Source organism: Aythya fuligula, chromosome 5 (genome assembly GCF_009819795.1).
Source record: "Aythya fuligula isolate bAytFul2 chromosome 5, bAytFul2.pri, whole genome shotgun sequence".
Taxonomy (NCBI): domain Eukaryota; kingdom Metazoa; phylum Chordata; class Aves; order Anseriformes; family Anatidae; genus Aythya; species Aythya fuligula.
Window position 1 is genome coordinate 11546363 of NC_045563.1, and position 21752 is coordinate 11568114.

At 40.3% G+C, this 21752-nt stretch overlaps 1 protein-coding gene across 3 annotated transcripts in view; it reads right to left on the minus strand.

The window, feature by feature from the left end:
• PPP2R5C (protein phosphatase 2 regulatory subunit B'gamma) overlaps window positions 1-21752 on the minus strand; it is a 93288-nt gene that overhangs the window by 66639 nt on the left and 4897 nt on the right. Inside the window, exons 1-2 of one of the 3 annotated variants that reach the window (XM_032188058.1) lie at window positions 15489-15588; window positions 14163-14228 (exon numbers count right to left, since the gene is read on the minus strand). In XM_032188058.1, coding sequence (XP_032043949.1) covers window positions 14163-14228; window positions 15489-15515 — 93 coding nt within the window. In that variant the 5' untranslated portion in view covers window positions 15516-15588. Of the gene's footprint in view, window positions 1-14162; window positions 14229-15488; window positions 15589-21752 lie in introns of those variants that run through there. The other 2 variants (XM_032188059.1, XM_032188061.1) reach the window with 2 other exon arrangements.

Sequence of the window (21752 nt, forward strand, 5' to 3'; positions counted from 1 at the left end):
GTTAGATTTCATTAAACACATTTAAGATTCCCATTCTGCAAATTTACCATTAAAAGAGCAAAAATGCTTACAGCCTTACAGAACAAATAAAGGAAGAGACAATACATTGATCCCTACACATTTTAAGTTACCAAAAATATACTAAATTTTCAGTAAAAGTAGCATGCAATGGAGAGTTAAAAGCATTTACATCCAAGTGATGTCTGTTACTTTGCATTTTTGAGTATTTCTCTTTTTAATCTCAAACACAACGCTTAAACTTTTTGCTGAAATACAAGTGATCTGTGAGGTAGGTTCTACCCATTAACTCGGTTAAAAAACAAACCAAAATTGTGAAGCAACTAAGCAGAAAGAAACATAGCACTACAAAATTAGGAAACAATGATTTATCATGTGAGAAAAACTGATTTTGGTGTATTATAAACACTAATAGTGGATAAGTTCCTATACTTTCAATATGGTGCTGGAGCTTGGTGTTGTTTTTCTGAACTGGCTGTCTTCCACTACCACCTGTTTTTTGTTCATTACTTGAAACAGGAAAAGTCACCTTCCTGTTTCCTCTCTTCCCAAACAAATTCTCAATTTGGAATTAGCAAGTGCTCGTGTGCCTGCACACATGCACATACTCTGGTATGCCAAGGTAACACACACCTCGGGGAAACAAGTACTCTGAATTGCAGATACAATCTAAAATTAGCCGAAAGTCGTTATTTAAGAGGATTGGTAACCCTTCTAAATAGAAACGTTGAAAGAAAGCATTTTTTGTTCCTATGGCAACTTCCCACCTAGCAGTGACAACTCAGCACAACTCTAGCCCTGAATCCCTGGCCAGTTCATCCAGGAGCTGCCCTTTCTGCCACCAGCCCCAACCACCCCTGATTTCAGTCACAGTCCGGTCACCTGGCCAGCATGTCCCAGAGAGCTGCCAAAACAGCTTACAGCTCTTGGTTCTTGAACACCACACTGCACAGCTGTAGCTGACAACTTCTGTGAGTGGCATGATGATGCTGTCAGGACAGACCTGGTCCCCAGAAATGGCACGTAGCCAGAGAGAAGGGCACCTGAAGAAGTTAAGTCAGCTTAAACAATCTTAGCCACAGCATCTTTGATCATCTTGTACTTGAAAAGCTGCAGTCTAATGAGGAAAAACTCAGACTAACAGCTGTGTATTCATTTACTAAAGACTTCAGTCTTCAGGTAACATGCTTCACTTTTTTTTTTATTTTATTTATTTATTTATTTTTACAAAGATACAACCCTTGTAAGCTCAGAGTGAAGAGCCAAGTTCTGATAAACTACTTCAGAAAACCACTACTCCTGAGACAAACTGATTGACATCATGCTACATCACAGAACTCAGCTGATTTGACAGCAGAATGGTCAAACTACTGATACGCTTTTATCAGTTCTCTTCCAGTGACTAGAATAGGAAATACCTATTCTTACCCTTGTTCTGACAAACAGCTCCTCCTACCCAAACGTTTAGATAGTCATAGACACATTCAGTTCTAGAAGTGGCTGAAAAAATTAAAAATGTGTACAAAATACTCCAAAAGTATCAGACTGTGGATGCTGCTTTAATCAAAAACAACCTCCAGACTTTCTGATGCATTTAGTTTTTAGTTTTTACCTATTCTGATGAACATTAAGGCTACCAGGATCAGCGTGATTCTGACTTTTACATTCTGCTTTTAACAATTGAAAATACAGAGCTTATGTATGTTTCCTTAACGTGAATCCAAGAGATGCAGATGGAAGGTGATGAGAAGGAAATTTCTTGCCAGTAATGAGAGTTCACGATAGATTGTCCTTGCATCCCTTCTTCCCTTCAGTCACAGGGTCTCAGAATGGATGAACTAAACTCTCCAAGGAGGGAGACTGCACCACCTCTTTGTGCCACTGCTCCGTCACCCACACAGCACAGAAGTGCTTCCCTGTGTTCAGACAGAGCCTCTTGTGCTCCAGTTTGTGCTTACTGGCTCTTGTCCTGACACTGGGCACCACCTGATTCCATCCTCTTTGCAGCATTTATAGCATTTATAGACATGGATGAAATCCCCCTCGAGCCTCCTCTTCTCCCTCAGCCTCCCTTCACAGCAGAGGTGCTCCAGGCCCTCCAGCACCTTGGCAGCCTCCTGTTTCACTCTGCAGTGTGCCCAGGTCCCTTGTACCAGAGGCCCAGAACTGGGCACAGCACCCCAGGTGCAGCCTGACCAGTGCTGAGCAGACAGAAGGGTCACCTCTCTTAGCCTCCTGGTGATACTTTGCCTAATGGAGCCAAGCTTGTGATGGGCAAAGACAGCAACAAGTAGAACCTACCCAGTTACAGCCAATTTTGCTCTTTAAATTAACCGATCATCATTGAACAGCTCATACAGCAACATTTACTTTGGACAGTCACCTAAGATGAGAAGAGGGAGAGTAGTGGGATTTGGAACATGTATGAGCCCTGTGTCCCATGTTAACAAGTCTCTTCATTAGACTCAAGAAGCGTTCCCTTTCTGATAGTCCCTCAAACCATCAGTATTTGACCTACCTTGATGAAGCGCAAGCAACCAGAAAAACCGTCTGACTTTTCAAAGCACACTCACTAATAACCAAATTAGACCAGAGCATACAAAGCCTTCTGGCTCCACAGAATCAAAGGGTTTCCAAGCCAGGCTTGGAATAAAGCAGTGAGCTTTCATACTTAGTTTTAAGATAAACTAGTTGGCACGTGGTAAGAATTTGAAGATGACAATAAGCACCTGGATGCATCTGCCATTCAAGATTTTTTAAAAAATGGATGATTTCTATACTAGTTACAAAAAGAGATAACCTCCTAAGGGCAGGACAAGAGAGATGCTGTCTCTCTGCCTGAAGATAACACTCTGCCAGGAAGCAACCTGTATGGTATTTCTTGATGAAGATCAGGCTAACTTTATCCTGCGAGTTTCTTCTCTGTCTCAAGCATCACAACTGAATTCAAGTTTAAATCAGTATGTACACCAACCCAAGATGGAAGCAGCAAGCCGCATACCAACAAGATCCCTGATGAAAATTCTGGACTACAAAAATCTGGGTAGGTGAACCTCGTATCAGTTAATAAGTTATTAAGACTCGTGAAATGCAGGTATAGGAAGTAAAAAAGAGCAGAATGCTTTTAATGAGAATCATTATTTTGAACCTGAGAATAGAAGAACGCTTAATGCAGAATTAATCCCTTCCTTCTTTTTATTTTGGTACAGCAAGTAGCCTCCGTGGATTTATTCTTCATTAAGATAAACAGATGCCTGATCTATAGCACCCAGAAGAGCTTGTTTCTTGCCAAGCAAGCCTCAGAAGGGGCTTTAAAAGCATTCTGGATTATATCTGAAATATACTTACACTGGAAGCGAAACAATTTGCTAGAACTAAGCAAAGGATAGGAGAACACATAAAAGGGGCATTTACAACTTCGTTTTCAAAAACATATAAGGGTCCAATATGTAATCAAAATAATTTGGCCAAGAGGTAGAGGTCCAATATATACTCAATGTAATTAAGCTGAGAGTCTAAATTCAATTTAATCTCTTGAGACGAGAACTAAAATCAAAGATAAAGGTGTCAAAATGGATGGAAAGCAGTTAAAAAATTAAATACCATTCAGTTTTTCCACTCTGAATAACTTCAAAGCAGTGTGAAAATCTCTTAAGATTCCAATCATCTCAAACTCTGCCTCAGAGCTGTCTCTTTCGCAGCTCTTCATTTACTGCTCTGCTTTGAGGCTGGGCACATGGTCAGGCCATACCTGACATATGGCCCAGAAGCAATCAACATGGTAATTAACCCATGGCACACTTTCAAGAAGTGGGCTAGTGGTATTAAATTAGCAGTTGGGACTGAGAAGAGAGTACTGAAATCAGCCCTGTAGTCAAAGTTCCAGATGTTCAAAGATGACCATCCTACAGTCAGGTCTTGCTTGAGCTAGGAGATCTGAAATCTCCGCATGTTAATTTACCAGCCTTGAAGAAAAGCAAAAAACAACTGTGAATTGATATCTTGAAACTCAGAATACTTTGATATATTATTTATTGCAACCGTAGCAGTTTTCACCATGAACTCCACAAAGAACAACCATGCCCCACCTCCTGATGGCAGTGCATTATTTTGAAGTTAAAGCCTATAGGTAAATGCCTGTGCTGTGAATTTTGTCATAATGCTTTCACTGATCTTTTCTCTGATCAATGTGGGTAAGATATGCTGTCTTTGTTCCTTCAGGCTTGTACCTGTAAATTCTTAGGGCACTATAATATTCCCCTCCACTGGGGAGGAAGAGGATTTGTCACCTTCCTTCTTTTTTCTAAGAACACATCCCTTGGGAGCTTTTTTATTAAGCGGTGTCACTGATCTTCTCTTGGACAATACCATGCATTCTGAAACTAATGTGAAAGACAGTCCTCCACCACGTTTACAGGCCTCCAACAACAACACATCTTGAAACACTTCCTAATGACTAGAGCAAAACTTCCAGGTAGAAGTTCAACATGCAGGACAATGTCAGAACAAACTTTTATTATTACGGTATTAAAGATACCGCACAACAGAGCCATTAAGACTATCTACAATAATTCACATTCATGCTGCACAGTAATGTCCAATCACTGGTAAGGAGTTTGGTGTGGACCGACCTGGTATGATCTTTATCTTCAGCACTTTCGATCTGTAGAGACATTGCAAACTATATGAAACTCAATATGGATTCTTAACCATCTAGACCCATAAGAAGGTGCACTGCTCCATTAACAAAACCGTTAAAGGAAAAGCAGAGAAAAAAAATGCTTGCTGTGTACCATTTTTGACGGCAAATAGTTCTGAGGTTTTCACTTTGTTGACGATTCTTACCACTGTTGCTGACTAGCTTCACAGCCACAGGACTGATAGACAACTTATAGTGAAGCTTCCAAAGATCCTGCTTATGGCACTGACAGCTTCAGTCAGTTTCACACAGGTTGCATTTAGGTTTCTGTTGTTTTTCCCCCAAAAGATCATTTACCAGAATGATACTTAGACTCACCTGCTAAAACAGTATTTGCAGCTGCCTTTCTACCAAGTACAGTCATCATCATTGACAGTTCTCTCACTGGTAGAGATGCACAGGATAGTGGTAGTCTCAGCTAACATATGTTTTTATTTGGCAAAAGCTGTATCTGAAAGCTTTGAGGATTCCTGTTATTATAATAAATGAAAAGAATGGCTTTTCAGCTCAGTTGATAACGTTTATATATTTTAGCACACTAAGTGCACACTGAGCTACACTGTGGTACTCGTTTAGCAACTGTGATTTTGCATTTACATATAGCAGTGTTGCTGCCAGCTATTTTTGATGTATACCTATGGAGTTCCATCACAAGATGGAGTCTGTTGAACTGCAGCTGTGACTGGGAAGTTCCCCGAGAGCAGTGGAGGTCAACTGCCCTTCTTTGCTCTCAAGCAGTGCACCACAGCAGGTTTTACGGCCACAAACTATTTTAGAAGACTGGCCTACAACTTGCTGAAACTCTTCTGCCTTTCTTGCTAGCACTTACTTATAACAGAAAGCATTGCTTGTACTTCCTGTCAGGTGCTTGCACACGCAGCTCAAATTTGATCTTCTAAAGACTTGTACCAACCCAGCCTTGTTGCAATACTCTTGCCTTGCAACACATCAAACCAACGCTGATAATTGCCAAACATCTCAGCTCTGTGTACTGCAGCCTAAAGATTCTTGCACTGCAACTTGACAACATTCACAGTCACAGTTTTCGAGGAGCAAATGGAAACCAACCCTTTTTCTACTTATATTTATTTCTTTAAACTACCTTCCTCCGTGTACAAACTGACATTTGATTCTTTTCAGCCAGCGATCAGATCCGGCAGCCTGAGGTTGCAGAGGAAGTGAGCACTGGCAATCAGGTGCCCGGGCTCAGACTTGGTGCAGTCACAATGCTGTGTTTGCTGGAACACCACCATCAGCGGGCACCTGGTACTTCACAATCACGGGCAGCAAGGCAGCATTTGTTCCTTAATGCGTTTTCTATAATGAGACTTCAAAGAAACAAATGCCCTCAGAAGAGTCTATTTTGTTACCTGCAACCCTCAGTTAAATAATAGGATTAAAACCAGATAAGGTCCTCAGTATTATTTCAAAACATTTATATAAATACAGAGATAAAGAATCTAAATAAATGATGGCCTGGCTTAAATTACATTAATTCTTGGTTTTCAATTTTAGTTTTTCTCTGAACTGCCTTTTACTTTCAAAAAAAAAAAAAAAAATCCAACAAGAAGTACCTTTATGTCTCTTTGCTATCCTTCAAATGTGGGAACAATACACACACACTTTACATGCTTTAAGGCCCAACCCCTATAGTCTGCTGTAAATTCTAATTAAATAAAGCTACCGATGAGCTTAAGCTAGTATATACATCGCTTTACCAGTGATGTTTGTACTCCTTTGCTCCTGAATCTATTCCTAACAGTTTCTCACCTCACATGCTTGCACTGAAATTGTTTTGCTCCCCCACACCACCCACCAATTGGTTTTTGTATTGGGTGCCATACAAGAGAGTTACAGTGCATGACAAGGTTCCCAGACCTTTTAGTGGTATAGCAGTAACCTTGGCCACTTCTAAAGAAAACTTACACCAAATAATTTGATCTTTAATTTTACAGGTCTCTAGAAAAGTTTACTTTTCAGTACTTCAGACTGCTAAACTGGGCAGCGAAAAGAAACCTGCTTAAGTTATAATTGCTATAATGGCAATAATGGAGCAAACAATAATATTTGACAGTCATATTTTAAGTTTTATATTCAAGAAAGGGGCAGGGTTTTGTTTCCCAGCTTTACTGTTATTGGCTCCCAAAGCCTGTTAGCAGGGGAAAAAAGCCACACTCAAAATGCCCCTACCATCCCACTTGTATAACTATAAATGTATTCCAATTTCATTTGAAGTTGAGAGAAAACAAAACAAAATTTACTATTTTTAAACATATATTTAAAGTAGATTCAAAATGTATCTGTTATTTGTTACTGTTTGTATTCTACATGGGATAGCTACATTGCTAATTCTGTTACACATACACATTATTCAACAATTGATTCCTCTCAAAATTTAAGGAACAGTACATCTTTAAAAAGAAAAGAGAAACCAATTGAAACAAAGGGTGAAAAGGATGTTTTCAATTTCCGAATTACTAACGCTCATTTTCAAAGAGCATTTTGTCCCTTTTAACGAGAACAGCCTTTGCTGCTCTGTTTTCATTCAGGAGGGATCCAGAGAGCTTAAGAGCATGCTTAGGGAAAGCATAGCAGGTACTAAAACAAACTGCACACTGAAGACCTCACACATCATGTGTGAGGCAAGTAGTTGCCATCCTTGTGTAAGAACTTGAAGGCCATAGGATCATGTTTTCAGAAATGACTCATTTTAGGTAACAATACTCTTATAGCAGTATTTAGTACAAAATACTGAGCATTTATTAAATCAATTCATTTAGAAAGTATAATATAAAAACTGCATAAGCTTTGTTAAACTATTTCAGCTTTCAGTATTAAGGTATATTTGCTTTGGATACAGAAGGGTATTCCAATTCCCCAAAACAAAAAGATGAGATATCAATAAAAATTGGAAATAAGAAATGAGAGAAGTTAAAAAATAAAAAAAAACAACTTGCATGTCTGCTTTAACAGTAACACATAATGCATCTTTCTAATCAGTAAATAGCACCTCATTTAATGCTAAGACTGTATTTACTTGCTACACTGAAATATTTTTCAACTGTTAGATTAACCCATTTAAAAATTCTCTACCAAAGAAAATTAGAACTGCAAGCCATGATCAAAAGTCAGTTTTTAAATTAATATATATTTTTTAAAGTAGTTGACATACCAGCTTAAAAAGAAACAAGCAAACAACAAAAAACCCAAAGCCTATAGACTTCATTTACATAGCTGATACATGACAAAAATCCATCCTCATTTTACATGCAGTTTTGGTTTAAAGCCCTATTTTTGCTGCATTAGAAGTAAAATCCCAAGCACAGTAGAAAAGCTTTGAAAAACAGGCCTAATACTGTCTGTTTATAGCTGCTCTGCGATTCCAGCTTGAAAGGTCTGGTTGTTAAAAAAAAATATTTCATAATATGAAAACCTTTCTTCTTCCAAATCAAGGAAGACCAGTTGCCAAATAAATTTTAACTGCTGCATGGGACTGACTCCTCAAAACACGGGCTTTTCAGCATACGAGTCCAACTGGGACACACTGCTGAATACATGCTGAAAAAACAGCGAGGGTACAGCCAGGTTTCCTACGTGCTGTACTCATGATACAACCACAGCTTATTCGTTTGGCCCACTGAACACTGGAGGGCTGGGGGATGCTTTATCACAGGCTGCCAGGCATACCTGACTTTCATGGCTCTATGACTCGAATCCAACTGACAGCATGGTAGGAAGCTCTTACCAAAACCCTTAAAACAATTTTATATTGGAAATAAATCAATACATAACATCAGGCATTAATTGAATAATACAGACCTGATCTATGCCAAATATCTCTGTGTAAAAGACATCTGCTTTTATGAAGAACAACAAGTACAGAAGAATCTTATTATACCTCAAATATCCTGATCCAAATGTATCCAAAAATGCTGTGCCACTGAGTAAGAGGCTGCTCATCTGACAAGAGCAAGGAAGGGAGCTTAAGAGACAGCCACCTTATACGTGACAACAAATACATACACACTGAATTACATACCAGTGTAACTTACTGTACTAAACAATTAAAACAGGATAGTCTCAGCTGATTGAAAGAATGATCTGTCACAAGAAGTTATTTCCAGAAGTCTTTTAGGATCAGTCCAACTACACATGAGCAATGGGAGAAAATTTGTTGAGAATTATTCTCCATCCAACCTCCAAACCTCATGCTCCTCTGCTGTAGTCCCCAACAGGTTGCCTAATAAACACTCTCGTGCTAAGAATTTCAAATATAACTCTAAAAACTCTGAAGTAGAAAAACCTCCTGAGAAGCTAGATACTGTGTAAGAGCCTCTATATACCATCTTTATTTTGTTGCTCAGGGTTACTAGTAACTGGTACAACCTCTTAAATAACATTGCAATGAAAATCACAAACAGAAAACACGAGAAAAATAAGGAATAGTATACAGAAAATGTGGAGTCAATTGTCTAAACTACTCTTGATGCAACAGGTCATAGGAGCCTGTTAACAAAAAGTGCTGGATTTCATTGCTTGTTTATTCCTAGTTCTTGTTTTAACATCACGCTACTTCTTCACGTGATGTCTGATTGTTAAGAAATCCTCACAGAACTATGTCATTTCTATTTCTCTCCCTTTTTTAATACTATTTTTAAGGAAACTGGCAATGGTATGTGTGCATGTAACCAGGTATCAGTAAAAACGGTAACGAGAATATTGATAGCCTTCCCCCACTATATCCTGACTACTATAGGAAAGACAGACACTTGTCAAGGTTCTTGCAGAGACAAATCTTTACTTTTGCTAAAGCGTTTTAAAGATGCAATGATTTCTGCATTTTCACTATCAATCCTGAAAAATATTGCCACTTATTGCTTAAGAAAATAATTTAAAAAAACCAACAACTTTACAAAACAAGACCCCTAAAAACAAAGCTTAAAATTGCTGCACTGAAGTTATTACCTGTGTTTAATAAACTTACTGAAAAGAGACGGCTGATGGTGGTAGGACAGAGGCATGGATCAGTACTTAGCAAAGCTTTTTCTTAATATTTGAAAATTGGTTTCAACACTGTTTATCATCTGACATTTGCAACACATGTTGTCAATAAATCAAACAGTTTCTTGCACAGCAAGGAAACTGGCCACTGCAGTTTGCATTTTAGTACGTTTTGTATCGAAAAAAGAAAACTTTTAAAGCAGAAAACACCCAAGTAGGGCAGTACATGGAAACAATGAGATAATACATACACACTACTTAAACCACATCAGCCTTCCGTTTGCTGTTCTGCATGGCAGAAGAACTTGAAGGAAGAGCTATGATTTCTGTTCGTTAGTTGGAAGTCACCAAGCCAATACTTTGTTAAACAATGGCTGTCTTCCCCCACTACAGCTGCCCAGCATCTATATTCAAAATTAATGAAGTTGCGAGTTTCATGCCTTAAAGCAGCCCTGCTAGATCTAGAAGAGGCATCACCCTGTCACCTGTGCCTGTAAAGGTCACCAGCTACCTCTGCCCCTTCTACCTCCCAGATGAACCTGAGCTGCCAATTGTACATGTGTTCCCAGGCCGTTTTGGTGCAAAGACTTTAATTTCAACATCAATACCAAAGCAGGGAGCAAAAATATGAAGCAGTTAGGGATTCACCTGCAGGTTCAACAGAGTCTAGCTCTGGGATGTTAAGTTTGAGCGATTCTAGGTGCCTGTGCAGCAATAGGTGTCACCAGTGAAAAGTGCAAGTTTTAGCACATGCATTCCTACAATCAAAGCACACAGAAATAAGAGTCTGTGGGGTTAAAGTCAACTTCCTTCCCCTGTGGTTGTACCTAAAGACTATTATTAAAGTATTGTAAGAAACACTTTAATTTTAAAAAAATGAGGTTTTTCCTAGACAACACTCCTCTAATAGTGAAAAAACAGAGAGGGAAGACCTCATTTTTCTCCCCTTGTATATACCTGACCATGAATTACTACTGTTTTAACCCAAAAGGAGACCTCTGAACCACTGAGAGAAAACAGAACCCTACAATGAAGCTTATCCACAAGGAAAGTATTTTCTGCAAAGGCCAGTTCAGTCACAGGGAACGTCCACCAGTTCTTAAGTGCTGGCATAAAACCCCCCACACCTGGGCATTTTTCTTCAATCTGTGTTTAAGTTCTGATCATAGGTTTTGGTCACTGGTAAACAAATCCCCAAGTGTTTTACCAGAGGAAGGCACTATCCCCACACAGAAGAAAACAATACACAACAGACTATGTCTTTGTGCACAACCTGAAGACAAGAATACCCTGGACTAATTACTGAAGTATAAGGCTATACCTAAAGGAATAGATTCAACTGTTCTGGCAATTATTTACTTTAATTCATTAGTGTTTACTAACAGGCTACAAGCTAAAGTTAGATGTGAACTTAATCCTATTAGCTCTTTTGTGAAGTGTTCAATAACTGGAAGCTGGAACGCAGTTATTACAGCACAGACACAAGGTGCTCTCACCCCATGCACTGTGTACAGCTCTGGGAGCTCCATCACTAAAAGTGTAACAGAACAGAAGGATCACAGGAACAGGACAGCCAAAGAAATGAAATCCTCTTACCTAGCAGATATTAAACAGGGAGGTTGGAAAAAAAATAATATACAGACGACTATACAGAAAAGTCTGTTAAATCACTAATAATATGAAAACAACTTTATACAATACCTCAGCTAGAAAGCAACCTTCTAAGCCACACACTGGCTGAAAGAAAGGCATGCCTGAATGGAAAACCATACATTCACTCTGTTACTCAAACCCTTTTCTTTAGTATCAGCTACTAACCACATAGAGAATACCAAACAATACAGATCTCTGGTCTTCTCTAGCCTGGCTCTTTTTGTAATACATCAAGTAACCAAGGCACAGGCAATGCAAGAAGAACCATCTTGTATTTTTTCCTCCTATACATCTGTACGTTGGGAACACTGGAGATGCGAAAATAGGCAAGATGGACCTTGTTTTCAAACACAACTACAGTTATACCTCTCTGCTTATATCTCAAAGAGATATTTACTTCAGCAGGTCACTTGCACACTGCAGCTACACTCTAGAACTTCCATACATACTTACCTACACATTTATGTGCTTCTGTTGAAATTTACGAAGTGACCCAAGTACCAGCTCAAGTCCCTCTCATCCTCGTTCAGCATGCGCACACTCACCAGGCATATCAGGTATCATTTCAATCCCTCAGACAAACTTACTGTATAGCTTCACTCAACCAAAATCTCATTTCCCTGACCACAAGACAGGAAACACACTTCTTTCTGCAAATTATTAAGAACTGTTTATATTTTCATCTATGGAAGTCCAAGGCATCATGATTTTAGGTAAGTGTTATAAATGCATCTATAAATACAGTATTTGTGGGATGCTGCTGCTTGTGTTGTCCCTGCTCTTTGAATAGCAGTTTCTAGTCTTTAAAATCTGCCATCTGCATTACATTCATTTACATTAGATGTATACCCATTAAATTCAGTTTGATGAAAAAATTACATGAACCAGTATATTTCTAAACCTACTCACAGTCTAGATGAGGATCTTTAAAAAGCCACGTTAAAACACAGGAACAAGGAAATAAGAAGACAACCTTCTTATAAGAAAAAAAATCTAAAAAAAGTGTATTAATAGCATGTTCCAAAGCATTTCTATATTTACTAGTCTTCGCTATGCTAACAAATAGCTTCTCTTCTGCATCTATAAGCACCAGCTAACATACATCTTTGTTACAGCCAGCCACATTAGAATGCAAACTCCATATTACTATTTGCGTGCAATTACTCTATTAATTAAGTTAATGAGTCAAGCACTGAGGTGTTCAAAATTGTCTGGAGACTAAACAATGCCCACTGGGAATGGCAATCACAGTATACGTGCCAGTCACATTCTCATCAGTTTGCCAGTCCCTTTCCCGTTCTGTCCTTGCTCACACATGACAAAGTATCATCAATAATCTAAGAGAACTGTACTTTGCATTGGGAATTCAACTTGGAAAGACAACAAAAAATGCATGAATACTACAACGTACTCTTCTACTGAGATTAATCTCTCACACATTTCAAATACCAAAAAAGAAAGAGCTTTCTTTATCTGCAAATGCGGAAAGAAAGGAATCTACATTTTCAGTTAACATTTAAAGCACTTCACTAGTTTACTGTGGGAGCTTTACACACTATCCTGAAGGACCAAAAAAATTAGTTCTGGTCTCAACAGCTTTTTGTTCAGAAGCATGAGAAAATAAGCAGTCAACCAACATATAGCAAAGATACTGATAATGGCAAGCCTTACAACTGCGCAGGAACTAGTCAAGAAGTAATTCTCTTTCAACACTATAGCAATACTGAAAAAATAGAATGCATCACAATGAAATATGCTCACTATATGTTGGCACTGTTAGAAACATCTATGCTGATACTGTTCTGATTTCATTCTAAGGGCTTTTTTCCTAGTAGCTAGGATATGAGTTCCCTCTGCTGAAATTCAGAATTCTTTTATCTGAATTTGCAAAAATATTTAAATTTAATTCATAAAGTCATTAAATCTTGTAGTGACAGTAGCACACATCCTTCTGCACAAGAAAACAATGAAAACTCATTGATATGCATCAGAAAGAGTACACGCTCTGCAGGAAAAACATTCTCTCCCTTCCCCCCCCATAATCATTTGAGAGAGAGAAAAAGTGGTAAAGCTGGATGAGTATTTTGTTTTACTACAACTTTTAAGTAAATAAACAGTGGACTTCCAGATGAAGCAGAGCTATTAATTCTGTGTTTCCAGATGAATGTGAGAAAGGCAGCATGTAAGTATTTAACCGACCCCTTTCAAGTCACTGCACCTTGCTCTTGGGCAAAACACACAGCAATGCAGAAAAAAAAACATGCCACAGTAACAACACAATAATCAGTCAAAAATGGAACACCCCATTGTATACCTACACACAGAAATTAGACAACAACAAAAAAAATGGCAGCCTTTGATTAAGCCTAAGGTCTCCTGATAATACAACAGGCTACTTACACTTAACTGACTTGCTAACATCAAAAGTTTCCAAGAAGAGAGCTTTGGGAATTACAGAGAATGATTAAAAACTGCAATAAGCAGCTAAAAGACAAGCCCCAAACCTCACAATAAAACCAGAAAATAAGATAGATGTACTCTTCACAACCAAATAGGAAACAGATGAGTGTTTAAGACTGTAGCAAGCAAGCTAGATCTCTAAAGTTACTCTACATAAGAATAACTTCTTCAAAAGCATTTTCTTTTGAGTCTTAAAAGACTTTATATCAAATACCAGGTCAGTAGTTCCAGAAACTCCACCTGTCACTTCAAAATTGTAACAGTCCAGAAGGACTTCTGAAAAGTCATCATAAATTTGCCTAGAAAGACTACATATTCTAGTAGTTTTTACCTCATGTTCTTGGTTTTCTTGTCCATCTTTGCCACTTTTCCCACTTTTGCCTGATTTTGCAGGTTCCTGAAAAAAAAGTTCACAGTCTAAGTTACTTGGAAAAGGAGATTTAGAGAGATTTTCAAGTCAAGAAATTAGTATTTCAGACGCCTTCTGAGAATATTAAAATCGATAGGACAAAAATGATATCGTTTAACTGGAAGACCTTAGTCCAGAACCATCAGTCTCTACAAAGTTGCATTAAACATTTTCCACCTTCAAGGACAGCTTTGGAATTGTATTAATGCCTCAAAACTCACCCATACAGCATATAGAGCTGAGATTTTACATAGGTAAGAATGCAAGCGACTTGAACCATGTCTAAAAACTTGGCCTTGCTGCCTGGCTTTTGGCCTCAGGAGCATTTACACTTAGTTTAAGTTTGAAACAAGCATCATCGCAGGAGGCATTGTGCACGTCATTATCTTGTCTGCTCCTGGTGTTCTACGCACTAGAAAGTCCAGTTTTAGGCGCAGGCCCACGACTCCGGTATCTCCCTCGCTGCGCTCTACTCGGATCTTTCACCCACTGCTTATTTGCGAGATTTGCTAATTCTAAGAAAAGCAATGAGAAGTTTGAACGTTTTTAGTGTCACAGGGGGCTCGGATACTGTGAAAAACATTAAAAATGAAACCAAAAGAACACCACAAATCACAACACCCATCCGAATTTCAAAGCAACTTGGAAAAACTGGCAGGCGGGCAGAAGCCAACCAAACCACACAGCGAAGGTCCAGCAGGACAGCGGCTGGATGAGCCGGGCTACTTCGCTGCTCCCAGTTCCCCCTGGCTCCCTGATTATTCCTAATTACCTGCCACACGAATAAAGCGCAACACGTGAAGCCGCCTGGGCTGGATTTGGAACTTTTCCTCCAACTTGTGCATGAACCCCCTTGGGCGGCTGACACCCAGCCCTGCCCGGCAGCAGCAGGAGGAGGAGGAGGAGGAGAGGGACAGGGGCAGGGGCAGGGCGAGAGGGGCAGCCCCGAGCCCCCCCCCCGGCGCTCACAGAGCCCTGGGGGCGCCCCCCCGCCCTCCCCCTCTCTCCTCTCCCCCCTTCCCCTCCCCCAGCCCCTCCGGGCCGGGCCTCCCCATGCCGAGGCTCCCCGGGGACCCCCCCCAAACCTCCCCAAACCCCCTCACACCCCGGGCTAGGCCCTGCGGGGCCCGCCCCTTCCTCAGCTCCCCCCCCCCTCCCATGGCGGCGGGGGGCTCCCCGCCTTCCTCCTCCTCCTCCTCCTCCTCCTCCTCCCCCCCCGCGGGGCCTGCCTGCCCCCCCCCGACTCACTTTCTCCTTCTTGTTTTTATTCGGCATGGCCGCCCCGCGGCCACCCAGGCGCACAGCCCCCGCTCGGCCCCGCGCCTCCTCCGCCTCCTCCTCCGCCGCCGCTGCGCCCCCCAGGCTCCGGCCCCGGCTCCGGCTCCAGCGGCGGCGGCCTCAGCCCCTCCCCCCGCCCCCTTCCTCCCTTCCTCCCTCCCTCCTCCGCCACCGCCCCCCGCCCGCGGAGAGCGCGGCCGCTGCCCGCCCATTGGCTGCCTGCGTCACGTGAGCGGCGCCTCCAGTGGCGTCACCTCGGAGGCGGGGCTCGCCGCCCCCCCCCCCCTTCTCTTCCCCCCCTCCTCCTCCTCCCTCCTGTCACGCTCCGCTGGCGGCCGCTGACAGGGCCCGGGCCCGGGGCGCGGGGCTCGGGGCTCCCCCGGCTCCGCCCCGGTTGAGGGGAGGGTCCCGCGCCCCCAGCCCCGCCTCGAGGTGGGCAGCGAGGGCCGGGCTGTGGCGCCTCAGCCCCGCTGCTCGCCCTCCGTGTGCCGCCCTCCGGAGCCCGCCCTTCGCTGAGGGGCAGCGGCCCCGGGTGCGGGTGCAGCCGGTGGTGTGAGGAAGGAAAAAAAAATAATAATAAAAACAAAGCCAAAATAAAAAACATTTGGCCTCATACAAGTCTTGTGGTCGTCATTAATTGGGGGACCTCACTGCCTGCCTGCAGGAGGTGGATGAGGAAGAGGCGAACTTTGCGTAGTTCCAGCCTGTCTTTACAGATGGCAACTTTCGAAGTTGCTCTTTAATCTTTCAAAGTCAGAATGAGAAAATCAACGATATTCTTAGACAAAAGAAGAAAAGTGTATATGCTTCTACTGGAAAAGTTACACATTGCGTTTGTCACGTGGCCTGACTAAGCTCCAAACTACCATTAGCTGAGGAAAAAGGAGATGTTAATCCTCATAATAATGCCAAGATATAAAACATTTAAAATTTAGATTGGGCATGCTTATTAAATACTAATTGTGCTGTGCTGATAACGGATAGAAAAATTACAGCCTAACAAACACCAGCATGAAAGAGAAATTGACCTCCTTCCTTACTCAGCCTGTGAGTATCAAAGGCAGCACTAGCTAGCAGCCATGCTCTCGTTTTTAGGAACTGGGATTTCTAATACGTACTCGTATCTGATGTGATGATATCTAACATCAGTTTATATCCACTATATTTGAACACTCTGCTGTGGTCAAAGGACAAAGAAATTTCCTCTTTTTGAGGCACAACAAGGAATACTACTGGGTACAGAGTGTTGCTTCCTCTTGCTTCAGGCCCCTTCCTTCCCTGCTTCTTAAGTGCTAGAAAAAAATTATGTCTGCTTCTTATCCTTTCCCTAATCTTCTCTGGTCTGAGGATTTAGAATTGAGGTGCTGTTATCACTGTTGTGCTTCTGTTAGGAGCCAGTCACAAAGAAGTTACTACTAAATAGGACTTCTGACCAACAAAACAACATGGATTTTGGACATAGATAGCAAGAGAAAGAAATCTGTTTCCATCTGTAGTCTGCAGTTTGATCGGTGTATGAAAGGGTTTGTACAGCTGAGGATAAACTCCAGTGCTTCCAGTTCTTTGTTAAGTTCCAGTTTCACAGAAGCTTAAACTACTCTTAATTCCCAGCTGCTGTATTCCTGTCTTACTCCTCTGCACTGATGCTGGTACTGTGCAGCCCCTTAAACCAGCTCATGGAATTGATCAGGTGGAAAACTCTACCCCTAAAATGATGTGGGTTTTTGTGTTTTTGTTTATTTTATTTTTTTTTTCTTCCCTTGAACTGGCACACCACCACCTGTTTCTGTAAACACTAGCGTTGGCCGAAGGAAGGGGGTGGAAATATGTGGCGGGGGCGGGATGTGACCTCAACAGCCTAGATTTAGATCAGTTTAAGCAGCTTAATGAGTTTCTCATTGGCTCTTGGCCTCCTTTGTGCTTGCTAGTACTCATGGTTTTTCCAAATAGTGAAAAAACTCAGTCAACATCATTGTTACCCACCTACTCATGAATAGCAGCAGCAAAAATTGTGCTTATTTTGCTGTTAGCTGGGAAAACCGTGAATCAATACATCAGACTGAGTACAGGTTCAAAAGATGGCACCGACTCAGTTTACATTTGGGAGGTTTTCTTTGTGACCACGTGTAGAAAGCCTTGTGAAAACTTGACTCCCCCTCACCTCACTTGCTGAGGAAAGAGTCTCATTCACCAGTAACAGAAAGCAATTGTATTTTTCAAGGCCTACGAAATAATCAGTGGGTGGAGGTGGTTTACAAGAAAAATAGTTCCATGTGTATGCTCTAGTATCTTCATAAAATATGAGAATAAGATAAGTGACTTACATTTTCACACAGCATTGAGTTGAAATCTTATTTTTACTATGGTGTTGTATCACTGTAGGCCTAATTACTTTGTTACTCAGTAGGATAAACTATGTAAATAAAGTAATGTAATATGAGTGTGAGTATGACTATATTAATATCTGCATTAACTTCTGAACATGTTTCATGCAAACTAGATATTTTCAAAAACCAGAACGGATTCAGACTGATTAGGCTATCTCTGTAAATAAAACAGTAAAAAAAAAAAAAAAAAAGCATGTATCACAGCTACTATTTTCTTTTCTTACTGTATTGACTGAATTATCTAAACTTGCAAAAGTTAAAACACCAAATAGTTTTATGCCTTGTATAAAATAGCTGTATAATATTTAATAGCTTGAAACTGGGCCATGTGTCCAGCATGCCAATGAAGGGGGAATATTTACATGGTTAGTCCATTCCAACTATGTTGGTTATTATTTTTTATAAAGGTTAAGCATTCATGCTCTGTCCTGAGTTTATTGAACAGATTGCTGCCACTGTGATGGGGATAACATTGTCCATTCCCAGTTGTACAGTGTTACTGCTTTCCACGCCCCATCTCTTGTTTAATTGGGTGGTATGCCAATTCAACTTGCTAAAATAGCAGAAAACTAACTGAGCAGGGAAGACAGGAGACAATGAGACATTTTGCCAGTGAGCTGTTAATTTGGCTCAGCTGAAGCTATGCAGCCGCACTTGTGGACAAGGTTTGAGAAGCCAGTGAACTGTCATCATTATACATAATTGTCAAACACTGGCAGGCTGTTTCTCAAAATTCTTTATTGACTGAAGCAGATTTATTCTGCTTTCTGGCACCCTGTGTGAGATGTAAAGAGAAAAATGAAAACTCAAGCACCACTGGCAGTGAAGAGGCTGGAATAGATGGGTTGAAATGTAAACATTTTTTCTAATCTTGTGTTCAGGCTCAACTACTAGGTAAGATAACTTTCTTGTCAGGAACAGTGAAACTACCAAATTATGTCTGGGGGAATAAACTACTTCTTCAGCCCTGAGCACCTGCAATAGACTTCTCTTCTGTACAGCCTAACATCAAAAGCTGCAAAGGCAGTATATTCAACTCCACCAAAAAGATGAAGCGTCTTTCAGAAACATTCACTAGCATGTATTTATTTTGCCTACGCTGAATTACATTAAGTAATTCTTGGGCTGTTCTCAAAAGGTTTTAATTCTCCTCAATTCTCAATTGCTAGCATTGGATGCCTAGCAGTCATGTTCTTGTAAAAGTTACAAAATAATTTATTCAAAACATATAGAAGTCAGGCTCTTTTGAGATGATGAGTAAGCCAATTTTTAGTCAACTTCATACATGTTTACAACATGATATTTCAGCCTCATTTGTGACCACATAGATACAAATGGCAATTACTGGATAGATAGAACCAGACTTTCACTTTCAGAACCATAATTCATTGATGTATGTATAATTCATATATGTATGTATAGTAATGTCAGTACTGGACACCTTCTAGTTGTAATATTACTTTGTATTTTTGTAAAATTTGGATTGGTCAAAAATGAAAAACATGTTCTTATATGGATAATTACACTGTCTAAATCACAAGAATTTTCAGTGACTGTGTATTTCCATTGAAATACAAATTTCTTTGAGTCGCCTGTTCTTAAAACTTTTAATCTTCTTTCTCTCATTCATTTCTCTTAATTTATTTTCTTTTTTAAATGACAAGATTTCATTTTGAATCTAGTGAATAGGATTATAAATTATTTAGACAATTACAACATTGCAGAAGATGTCTGCTAGGATATTTTCCACTTTTGTTAAAAATCCAGGACTCTTTCAACTAAGGAGTGAAAGCTGAGGTTAAGACCCCTTTTCACTAAGCTTCCAGAAGCTTATTGGCAAAACCAGAAGTCATCATGCTTGTGAAGGGAATAAGGCAAGGCGAGCTAATGAGTCAGGGGCATATCCAAGAAATCCACTGAGGAACACCACGAGACAGGGCCAAAGAGAAGGATGGAGACAAGACTCAATAATGCTGATCCAAGCTTACAGGAGACAGACCCAGAGAGAGAACTACTTATAGTATTTGTCTAAAGTACATCCAAATGGGGGCCAGAGACAAGACTAGCTACAAGGCATGCTTGAGGTCCACCTAGGAAGCCCTGTTGATAAATCATGCTGGAAGTAGAGGGCTGGGTGCCAGTACAAGAAAGCAGGCCAGGTTTGGCTGCCCAGGCCAGAGCTTAAGTGGAGCTTCTGGACCAGTTGGCAATATTGTCACGTTTGGCTGGCAACTGGCCTGATACCAAACAATGTCAGTAGTAAATTACATCCATATTCATACATACATTGATTCTGTATTTTTGCTAGGGCCAACTTAATTTTAAAATGAAAATGAAAAACCATAAATAAAGAGCACAGAGAACTCACTTATGCAGCATGTTACTGAGACCTCATTACTGCTATCCTAATCACAAGCTGTGGACAAGGAAGTAGATAACAAAAATATCTAGCAATATCTAATAGTTAAACTAAGCAGATTTTCCTGTTTGTGACCACAGTTTGCAATGTTTATACCCATCATTGGTTATTAAGTATTAAAATGAATTTCATCTGGAAAGTTGGATGATGATCACAGTAATTAAGGTGGACGAACTGTTCGTCTTATCCAGAATGGCAATTCCACTTGTGTGCTGGTACCCAGATTCCATAGAGATGGGAACTACAAATATAGTAACATTATAACACTTCAGTCAAATTATTTGATGTGCTTCTGCCTCAGTGAAGCAATCAAAAGATCCTAAGAGCAAGACTTTGCTGCATGTCATGTAATTGAATCTTTCCAGGAAAAAAAAAAAAGAAGCGCAAGAAGTACAACACTGCTGGTAACATAGATGTTGTTAGGAGGTCTGCTTTCATGTTTCTACTGTCTTTAGTGGTTTCATTTTCAGTATTTACAGTGAACTAGGAGATATGCTTACATATCATATATAATCTGTTTAAAATTTAATGGATGGGCCTAGCATTCAGAATGTATAAGGGATAAATTTATTTTTGTTAGTTCATCTCATTTTCATGTCAGAATTCAGCATCACTGTGGTGTGTTTTGGTGCAATTTTTAGCAATGTCTTTGTTGATTTCAGGTTTTTAGCTGCAATTAGTGTAATGTTCCTAATCACGTAGTACTGTTCCCTCTTCCCACATGATGTCAAAAGAGAGATTAATTTTGTATCAGATGAGTGAGACTAGTAACATAAAGGTGACTGCAGCTAAAACTCCTACATTTTCTTTTTTATTATGTGTAAGTTGGTATTTATGGAATGAATGAAGAGTTCCAATTAATTGTACCTCCCGTTGATGGCATACAAGATTTTCTCTTTCAACACTTCATACTTTTTTTCTGCCTTTTTTGGGATTCGACATAGCTAATATAGCTATATATTTTTATCTCAGTGTGGGAAGAGTTGAAAGACATACTCAGAAGGCATACTCAGGACTTAACCCTGTAACTACCGTAAATCTGTAGATGCTTGAAGGTCTACTTTTGAGTATGCCCCGAAGCTTCCAATTTCTCAAAAGACGCATATGCTGGAATTGTGATCTGCTTCAGGAGCAATACGTGTTTCCTGGTCAGCAAGCAAAGAACAGCTTCCATCAACACAGCTTTTGGCTTGCTCCACCTAGAGCAGGCTGCATGCATCTGCACTGTGCAGCATCCAGAGGGATCCTGTAATCTTTTTGTAGACCTTTCCTCAGCCTTTTTAAAATGCGAAGCACGGAACAAATATCACTTTTCCACTGCACTCATATCCTGTGATTATGCTAGTTCGTACTGTGTAACATGGATATAGTTTATTTTCAGGGATTACTGCCTGGGGCAATGCTGAGATCCATCAGCATTCTTCAGTG